The sequence below is a fragment of the Mercurialis annua genome, linkage group LG7, assembly GCF_937616625.2.
Source record: "Mercurialis annua linkage group LG7, ddMerAnnu1.2, whole genome shotgun sequence".
Classification (NCBI taxonomy): Eukaryota; Viridiplantae; Streptophyta; class Magnoliopsida; order Malpighiales; family Euphorbiaceae; genus Mercurialis; species Mercurialis annua.
The window spans coordinates 41776126-41786797 of NC_065576.1; the positions used below are offsets into that span (position 1 = coordinate 41776126).

General features: G+C 33.1%; 2 protein-coding genes and 1 pseudogene across 2 annotated transcripts; all 3 read left to right on the forward strand.

The window, feature by feature from the left end:
• The first annotated feature begins 1493 nt into the window (after positions 1 to 1493).
• On the forward strand, positions 1494 to 3939 carry LOC126655870 (U-box domain-containing protein 19-like). Its single transcript, XM_050350212.2, has one exon. The coding sequence runs from the start codon at positions 1603 to 1605 to the stop codon at positions 3661 to 3663; it is 2061 nt and encodes a 686-aa protein (XP_050206169.1). The 5' UTR covers positions 1494 to 1602; the 3' UTR covers positions 3664 to 3939.
• A 2831-nt stretch (positions 3940 to 6770) lies between these two features.
• Positions 6771 to 8782, forward strand: LOC126655876 (40S ribosomal protein S3a-1). Its single transcript, XM_050350217.2, has 7 exons — positions 6771 to 6881; positions 6972 to 7019; positions 7100 to 7205; positions 7626 to 7763; positions 7859 to 8044; positions 8134 to 8334; positions 8491 to 8782. The coding sequence occupies exons 1-7, from the start codon at positions 6871 to 6873 to the stop codon at positions 8584 to 8586; spliced, it is 786 nt and encodes a 261-aa protein (XP_050206174.1). The 5' UTR covers positions 6771 to 6870; the 3' UTR covers positions 8587 to 8782.
• A 560-nt stretch (positions 8783 to 9342) lies between these two features.
• LOC126655877 (U-box domain-containing protein 19-like) lies at positions 9343 to 10649 on the forward strand (annotated as a pseudogene).
• The last annotated feature ends 23 nt before the right edge of the window (positions 10650 to 10672 follow it).

Sequence of the window (10672 nt, forward strand, 5' to 3'; positions counted from 1 at the left end):
GAAATTGAAAAATGAAAAATAAAATAATATAAATAATACTAAAATTTCGAAATATAAACTAAAAAGGTTGAAAATATAAAATACTTTTTAATGATTAACCCTATAATTAAGTGTCAGTTGTAAAACAGCGGCAACGGCAAAAGATAGAAATACATCTTAAAAATTCTATCAAGGCTATATTTGATCCCTTCAAATTTGATTTTGTATAACTTGTCCCTTTAAATTGCCAAAATCATACAAATAAACTCTTGCTGTCAAACTGGTTAGGGAGCTATTTTTTTTTTTTTGAAACTAAGCTATTAGAGCATTTGTAATGAAAAGACACTCAAATTTTAGCCAATTAATGAATGATACAACAATTTATTAATTAATTATTTGTTTAATTGAATAATTCATCTATTTTAAATTATTTTGCGTCTTATTTAAGAAGAAATATATTTCATTTTCATTTGTCCCATATTACAAGTCCATTATTATTTTACTGTTATTTACATGAATAACGATACCTTGAGCACTTTAAATATTGACGGGCTTAGGGAAATACCAAGCAGTGTTTGAATAGGATTAGGATTCCTATTTCATAGTAGATATAGTTGAGTAATATTCTCTTATTATCTTCAAGATGGTCCAAGAACCGTCTAGATGATGTAAGAACCTTCTATGTAGATATCGAATTATATATTCAGATAAGGAGTTTTCGTTTGGATAGGTAGAACTTTACGAAAATACGCGGTTATTCGAAGTATGCTCAAGCCGAATATAAGGGGGCTATTCTTAGTAAGCGAATCCTAAAAGGTTCGTCGGATCCTTAAGGATTCGGTCTTTTATCTGATCTTTTCAAAACGTTGCTCTACTTTACAGATTGTGTTCGGACTTACAGGTTCGAATTCAGACTTAGGGAGTCTGATATCCATCAGTAACAATACCATCAACTAACCTCCACCGTTGCAGACACTAAAGATGATTGTTATGGAGTTTATCTCTCACCTATTTATTTTGTCCTTTAATCCTTAGTTAATATTCTTAGACTTTTAATTTTTCAATAATGAAAATGTTTGTAAATATATAGATGAATTAAAGTTATTACATTAATTGACTTTGAATTTAACATTATATTAGCGGACTTTTGACTAAAGGATTCATATATACCTATTTTTTGACTCTAAGGGTTTATCTGTGATACTTTAAATAGTTTACGGATATATCTGCATCTTTTGCCTCAAACAATTATCTGCCTAGACTACATTTATGGCAGTACCACAAACCCATCTTCCTTTATGTAATAATGTCCCGTTCTTCATCTACACGTGTCAACCTCTCCTAAGTTCAAGTACAAATTTGAAATTCTCTAGGAACCTGCCTTTCTACTATTCCTACACCTTCAACTATCTACCACTCATGTGCCTTTAAATCCAACCGTCATTAAAGTCAACCTCAAATAATCTGATGACACGCGTCCTTAACTCACCTCCTTATATATAGTAACATGCACCTGAACACAATACAAACTGCCAAAACCAAATAATCCAAATACTAAAAACCAGAGTATCACAAAAACCCCAACCACAACTTTTTAATCCATTTAAGTCCTTTTTTCATCCTATGATCCAAAACCAAAACCGGTCTACCCGTCGGATTCTCTCATTTCCGGCGGTGCATCCTTGCGAAAACATTGACCCAAAACCGCTTATTGCTTCAATTAAAGATCTAGCGCTTGAAATCTGCCAATTCAAGTCTAAATCATTCTGCACTAATGCAAGAAACGCCCGCGAAACGTTTCGTCAAGTTCGTAACATTCTCACTTTTATTGAGGAATTTCCGGTAGAGTTTGATTTGGGTATACATGAATCAGCCGTTCTCAGCTTGTCGGAGCTTTATTTCACGTTACAGAAACTTCGTTACTTGTTAGAAGATTGTGCCCGGGAAGATGCCCGTTTGTTCATGATAATGAAATCCGATCGGGTCGCAAATCAGTTCCGGGTATTTTTCCGGGCTATAGCTGCTGCTTTAGATGTTCTTCCACTTGGGTTAATTGATGTGTCTAGTGAAGTCAAGGAGTTGATTGAGCTGGTTATTAACCAAGCAAGAAAATCAAGATTTGAAGTTGACCCGGATGATAAACGGGTCATGGGTGATATTTTCTTGATTCTGGGTCAATTTGAAAACGGGTTTGTTCCTGATGGGAGTGATTTAAAGAGGGTATTGGATTACATTGGTGTCAGGAAATGGAGTGACTGTAATAAAGAGGTTAAGTTAGTGGATTCAGAGATTGGATATGAGTGTTCAAATGAAGAAAAGAAAGGCATTTTAAGTAGTTTACTGGGGTTCCTGATTTATTCAAGATGTGTTCTTTTTGATTCTATTGATAGTAAAATTACTCAACAACAGCAGTTTGATTCTAAGTGTAGCAGTGACTTGCTTAATTGCATCAACACTGATGATTTCAGATGCCCAATTTCACTAGAGATTATGAAAGATCCTGTCTCAATTCAGACAGGACATACTTATGATCGATCTTCGATCTCGAAATGGTTTAAATCTGGAAACTCTTCATGTCCTGTAACAGGGAAGAGATTAGGAAGTACAAGTTTGGTCTCGAATTTAGTGGTTAAAGGGTTGATTCAACAATTCTGTATAGAGAATGGTATTCCGACAGGAGAAACGAATCGCAAGAATCGCGATATAACAATGACTATTCTTGCAGGTAGTTTAGCAGCTGAGGGAGCTATGAAAATGGTGGCTGATTTTCTTGCTGACAAGCTAGAAAATGGAGATCTTGGAGCGAGGAATAAAGCGGCTTATGAGGTTAGGCTTCTTAGTAAAGCAAGCATTTTTAATAGGTCTTGCTTGGTGGAATCTGGTGTGATTCCATATCTATTGAAGTTATTAGTCTCTAGAGATTCTCTGTCTCAAGAGAATGCCATTGCGGCTTTACTGAATCTTTCGAAGCATTCGATAAGTAAAGGTGTAATTGTTGAGAATAGAGGATTAGAGTTGATTGTAGATGTTTTGAATAATGGACTAGCTTTGGAGGCTAGGCAACATTCTGCAGCGACTTTGTTTTACCTCGCGTCAGTTGAAGAGTATAGGAAATTGATTGGAGAGAGTACTGAGGCTATACCGGGTTTAGTACAGTTAGTTAGGGAAGGAAATGATCGCGCCAGAAAGAATGGATTGGCCGCGATCTACGGATTGCTTATACATTTCGGGAATCATCAGAGGGTTCTTGCTTCCGGGGTAGTCCCTCTGCTTGTTAATCTTTTGATATCTTGTGAAAAAGAAGAATTAGTAACAGATTCTTTAGCAGTTTTAGTTAGTCTAGCTGAAAAATCCGATGGGGCAAAAGTGATTCTTTGTTCTGGCGCCTTAGCTCAAGTTATCGGAATATTAGATTCCTCCACCTCACGGGCAGGAAACGAGCAATGTGTATGTTTGTTGCTTGCTTTATGCATCAATGGTGGCTCAGACGTGGTAGAGCATTTAGTGAAGAGCCCGTCTCTTATGGGATCATTGTATTCACTACTGAGTGAAGGCACTTCTCGAGCAAGCAAGAAAGCAAGTGCTCTCATCAGGATCCTCCAAGAATACTATGAAAGGAGTTCCTCGAGCTCGAAAACTCCGATTCTCCCTCGAGGACGGTTTATTCATGCTTTGTTTTCTTGAAAGCATATCTCCATGTAAATACATTAAACAGTGGAGAAATTGTTGCTTTTTTGTTTATTTTGTGATGTTAGCTCAGTTTTTTGAAGAGTTAATATCAGGATTAGCTTCTGTCTTTTTATGAAGCTTTGTACACATTGGCTTCTGGTTTTTTTGTGAAGCTTTGTACAAATATATCATTCTGTTGTAATATTTTTGTAAGAATAATGATGTATGACATTGTTGTATATATAATATCATTTATCAAATAATGCAATAAAAGTTCATAGTCGTTATACATATGTGCTATGTTGTGCAAAAACATTCCGAGCCCTGTATTTCTGTTTCCAGGAACAGATACGACTCTGGAATTCGGAAATTCTATTTTACAACATATTCTTATAATGCAATAGATGTTCATATTATTATTATTTTTATGAAAAATAGATGTACATAGTTGTTGCTATACATATGCGCTATCTTGTGCGGAAACTTCTCAAGCCCTAGGTCTTGTTGTTTCATTTTTGTTTCCGGAAACAATTCTAAGATACTAAAACTTTATATTTACACTATTCCTATAAAATGTTGTTTACCTGTTTCCTGTTTCGATATTTTTCATTCTGCATTTTCGTTCCGTGTTACGTTGCATACGAAATAGATGTCATTACCATAGAAGAGCGTTCTCTAACTTCAGTACCACTTGCTCCATTGATGGTCTATTTTGCGTAATCCCAGTACATGATAAGGCTAGCTTGAGTAACATTTCCAAGGCTTCAACTGAGTAATCTCCATTAAGTTTAGGATCAGCAAATTTTGTTGTGTTGCCATTTTCTGACAGAAATTTTGCCTGAGAAATTTACAAATTTAATATCAGTGTTACATAAGCAGGAATGAAAATATTTTTTGACTATGTTCCTTGTCCAAAATTTAGAGTTAACTACGAGTTATTTCATTGTTATAAAAACACATGATAACTAATAATTAGATATTTAAAATTTAAAATTAATGGTTACATAAACATTATCAATGTCTATTTGTGATTTTATTAATTGTTATATGATTATATAAATATACTATATATAAAAGCACGAATGGTGAGGGGTTGGGGGATAGGCAAATTTACTGAATAATATTTTTCAGTTTATACTAAATAAATGTTTTATAGTCATTAACTAATTAGTTATTTAATTAATCACGCTTGTAATTAAAGTGCTAATTAGAATAAGTAGCTAAATTGTCTCCAAATTAGTAGAAATACTTATCTTTTAGTTTGATTTAATTACAAAATTAAAATATTGTATCTTGTCAATATATTATTATTTAAATTTATATTTTATTATTTTTAAAGATATTATTAATAAAATTAAGTTGATTATTTAATTATAATTATTATAAAACCAAAATAAAAATAAATTTCAGTATGGAAAAAAAAATTAATAACCAAATATATTATATTTACTTTTATAAATTTTTTTACTAATTTAATATTAATTATAAATAAAAAAATTGATATAATTATAATAAATTTACTTATATGTACATTGACAAGTTACGTTACGAGCCACGTGCATAGCACGTAATGCGAAACTAGTATAAATAAAGAGTCGATTCATGAATATATAAACAAACGATAAACGAATAAATATATATTTAAAAGAAAAGTTCACAATGAGTTGATTAATTATTATATAAACACATGATAAATTAATAAATGAAAATTTTAAATTTAATGTTGACAACAAGTTGATTCATAGTTATAAAAACATATGATAAACTAATAAATATATTATCTAAAATCAAAAGTTTGCAATGAGTTGATTTATAGTTACATAAAACCAAGATAAAATAATAAATTTAAAATTTAACGTTGATAACGAGTTAATTTTATGATTACACAGACACATAATACACTAATAAGTGTATATTTAATATCAAAATTTCCATAAAATCAATTATTGATTAAGTATAGTTGATGCAAACTGAAAATTAGGGGTGTCAAAATGGGTTGGCGGGTCGTATTCGTGTCGTGTCGACCCACTCTGTTGACATGATTAGGGTTAACACGAACACGACCCATTTAAATAATCATGTCAAAATTCCCAACCCTAACGCGACACGAATTTTAAATGAGTGACACGATACGACACGATTAACACGTTAAAATAAACGGCTTACACGATTAACACAATTATACGGCTAACACGACCCACTTAACATTTAAGAATATTTTAAATCATACAAATATAATTTTAACCTAAATTTATCAATTAATATTCAAATTATAAGATTTTAATATAATTAACTTTATTTATATATTGATATAAGTAATTTAATAATTTTATTTTTATTTTTCATATTTATAACTATTTATTTTATATTATTATAAATAATATAATTTGTAAACGGGTTAGGTGGGTTAGATGGGTTCGCGAGTCAACCGTGACACGACCCATTTATTTCGTGTCATAAACGGCTTGACACGTTTTCGACACGAACCCGCTAAGCCTCAGTCCGGATTCGCCAAAATTACGGGTTAGGCGAATCGTGTTATCGTGTCATGCAGGGGCGAAGCCAGAAATTATGTAAAAAGGGGACAAATTTTATAATTTAGCATGAAATAATTAATTTAGGTGGTCAATTTACAAAAATAGAAGAACTATAAATATAATTTAAACTAATTATAAATACTAATTAAATATTTTTTTGGAGGAGAAGGTGGTCAATTGACCACCTTCCCCACAAGATGGCTTCGCCATTGGTGTCATAATCCATTTTGACACCCCTACTGAAAATCAACTCGATATAAACTGAGATTGATAAAATTTTATCGTTAGTTCAATTAATAACTAATTATGTATTTTGATTTCTTTCTAGCATATGTTGTATAAACTGTTAATTTTCTTTTTATTTCATTTTAATATTTAGTTGATATTAAATTGATATTTAGTTGATCTTAAAATTATTCAATCTGCACTACTAACTTACTCTCAAAATATTAAAAAAAATAAGTTAAAACTGATTCATGTCCTCAATTAATTACAAACATAAAAACTGTTATTTTACTCATATTTATGTAAAATGTTATTTTGAAGGCCCAACCCATAAAAGAGAGTGGTGTATGTATGAATAGAACCCTAAAATTGAAAACATAAGCCGCAGCGCAGCTAGGGTTTTGATACTGTGGTTATAAGTTTGTTCCTCTTCCATTTTCCTCTCTGCTTGGCATCCAACATGGCCGTCGGGTAAGCCTCATTCCGCCGTAGAACTCCGCCTCTTTATGAATGGTTATTGTATTTAAAAGATGAGCTGATCTGTAAATTGTGTTTTAACAGTAAAAATAAGAGGATTTCGAAAGGAAAGAAGGGAGGCAAGAAGAAGGCGTAAGTTTTAAATCTAATTTTAATTTTAATTCCTCAACTTAAATTTTTTTACTAATGGTGTTGTTTGAATTTGTTAACAGACAAGATCCTTTTGCAAAGAAGGATTGGTATGACATCAAAGCACCTTCATTATTTCAAGTTAAAAATGTTGGGAAAACTCTCGTTACTCGTACTCAGGGTACCAAGGTATTTTTTCATTTTCACATTTTTGCTCTTTTTTATTCAGCTGCTGATTAGGGTTGGTTTCAATAGGAATTATTTAATCTTAAAATTTAATTTATATTTTTAGGTTACATAAATGTCATGTGTTTGTTTAGTAGAAATTGAATTTATGTTTTGCAAATTACATTAATGCTGTGTAGTCGAGTAGTTGGAGATGGTCTATGTTTTGTGGTTTGATCTAAAAGAATTCTCTCTTATTGTTAAATTGAATGTGTTTGAGGTTAGATGTTGCCAATAACATTAATGTTGTATATTTGATTATTGGGTTTGAAAATTGATTGGGAACTATGATTTGGCTTGGGATAGATGTAATCATGTATATAGCTGTTATGATCAAATTTATAACTATTCCAAGCTCATTTATATATCATGTTCGCCTTACAGATTGCTTCTGAGGGCCTCAAACATCGTGTGTTCGAGATCTCCCTAGCTGACCTCCAGGGTGACGAGGATCATGCTTACAGAAAGATCAGGCTGAGAGCTGAAGATGTTCAAGGCAAGAATGTCTTGACCAATTTCTGGGTATGAAGATTACTAGATATTCCTTCTTGGGTTCTATGAAAAATTGCCAATTTTCATTTATCTTATGCTCATTATTATTATTTATTGTGATACAGGGTATGGATTTTACCACAGACAAGTTGAGATCGTTGGTTAGGAAATGGCAAACTTTGATTGAAGCTCATGTAGATGTGAAAACAACCGATAACTACACATTGAGGATGTTCTGTATTGGGTTTACCAAGAGACGACCTAACCAGATTAAGAGAACATGTTACGCACAATCCAGCCAAATTAAGCAGGTAAAACACGAGCTGACCCCATCTGCTTATATATTTTTTGATTTTGAATTTGGTTGTTTATTCTGTTGGAGTTTTGGTTGTGTTTGTAGATCCGTAGAAAGATGAGGGAGATCATGACATCCCAGGCATCATCTTGTGATCTCAAGGATTTGGTCCGCAAATTTCTTCCAGAAACTATTGGAAAAGAGATTGAGAAAGCTACATCCAGTATCTACCCTCTACAGAATGTCTACATCCGTAAAGTCAAAATTTTGAAGGCTCCTAAGTTTGATCTCGGAAAGCTGATGGAGGCATGTTTTTCACATATTGTTATGTCTCTTGTTGGTTCTACTTTTTCCAAATGCATGCCAAATGGATTGTCTTCTTTATTTGTTGCATAAAATGCATGAATTTTTGCAGGATTTTGCTCAAAGCGATTTTGTTGATTTTCTTGCTATGATATGCAGGTTCACGGTGATTATTCAGAGGATGTTGGTGTGAAGTTGGAAAGGCCAGCTGACGAACCAATGGCCGAGGCCCCTGCTGAAGTTGCTGCTGCTTGAAAGGGCTTTTGTTTGTAGAGCTTATGAGTTAAATGTTGATTGCTTATTTTGCACTCTAGTTACCAGTACTAAGTTGCTGCACTTTTCAAATTGAATTAAGATTTTGATTGGTTCTTCCTTTATTTTATTTAATGTAGTGTTTAATACTCTTCCTGAAGTTTTGAATCTTTAATACTACCTTATGGATTATACTCTATATCTAGATGGTCAGGACATTTTATTATATTTTTGGAATGTAACATTGTATTATATTTTTGGAATGTGTTCTGGACAGGATTTTGAATGTGTTTACTCCATAAAACATAAATTATCAAATCTTGATACCCCTAGACCATTATTTTATTTTGACTGATTTTGAAATTAAATGCTAATTTTCAAAGTTTAAGCTCATCATAATTTCTCTTTATAGGTAAAAAAATAACTGATTTTTCATTATAATCCGAATATCTGTTAATTTCAATACTGTCGATTACAGCACAAGGTTGAATACTGTCCACACTATTTCTCCTACTTAAAATATATTTGCTTTTTGTATCTGAAATGTGTTGAAAATATTTCAGTGATGTATCTTTGATCTATATGGTTATTTGTTTTGACTTAAAACGTTATTTACAAATTATAATTTTTTAGATGGTTGTGGTTTTCCTTTTAAACTTCGATAGTATGAAGTTGGTGGCAGCTGAGCAGAAGTACCTTCTCCTTTAATTGTATTCAGTTATACAAAATTGATTAACTAACGGTATTTAGTGATGTAATAAAGAGGTTAAGTTATTGGATTCAGAGATTGGAAATGAGTGTTCAAATGAAGAAAAGAAAGCTTTTTTAAGTAGTTTAATGGGGTTCTTGATTTATTCAAGATGTGTTCTTTTTGATTTTATTGATAGTAAAATTACTCAACAGTGATGATTTTAGATGCCCAATTTCATTAGAGATTATGAAAGATCCTCTCACAATTCTGACAGGACATACTTAAGATCGGTCTTTGATCTCGAAATGGTTCAAATCTGGAAATTCTTCATATCCTGTAACAGAGAAGAGATTAGGAAGTACAAATTTGGTCTTGAATTTAGTGGTTAAAGGGTTGATTCAACAATTCTGTATAGAGAATGGGATCCTGACTGGCGAAACGAATCGTAAGAATCACGATGTAATGATGACTCTTCTTGAAGGTAGTTTAGTAGCTGAGGGAGCTATGAAAATGGTGGCTGATTTTCTTGCTGACAGGCTTGAAAATGGAGATCTTGAAGAGAGGAATAAAGCAGCTTATGAGGTTAGGCTTCTTAGTAAGGCAAGCATTTTTAATAGGTCTTGCTTGGTGGAATCTAGTGTGATTCCATCTCTATTGAAGTTATTAGTTTCTAAGGATTCGAAGCATTCGAAAAGTAAAGGTGTAATTGTTGAGAATAGAGGATTAGAGTTGATTGTAGATGTTTTGAATAATGGATTAGCTATGGAGGCTAGACAACATTCTGCGGCGACATTGTTTTACCTCGCATCAGTTGAGGAGTATAGGAAGTTGATTGGAGAGAGTACTGTTAATTAGGGAAGGAAATGCTCGCGCTAGAAAGAATGGATTGGCCGCGATCTACGGATTGCTTATGCATTTCGGAAATCATCAGAGGGTTCTTGCTTCCAGGGCAGTTCCTTTGCTTGTTAATCTTTTAGTATCTTGTGAAAAGGAAGAATTAGTAACAGATTCTTTAGCAGTTTTAGTTAATCTAGCTGAGAAATCCGATGGGGCAAAAGTGATTCTTCGCTCTGGCGCCTTGCCTCAATTTATTGGAATTTTAGATTCCTCTGCCTCGAGAGCAGGGAACGAGCAATGTGTATGTCTGTTGCTTGCTTTGTGCATCAATGGTGGTTCAGACGTAGTAGCTCATTTAGTGAAGAGCCCGTCTCTTATGGGGTCATTGTATACGCTACTGAGTGAAGGCACTTCTCGAGCAAGCAAGAAAGCAAGTGCTCTCATCAGGATCCTCCAAGAATACTATGAAAGGAGTTCCTCGAGCTCGAAAACTCCGATTCTCCCTCGAGGACGGTTTATTCATGCTTTGTTTTCTTGAAAGCATATCTCCATGTAAATACA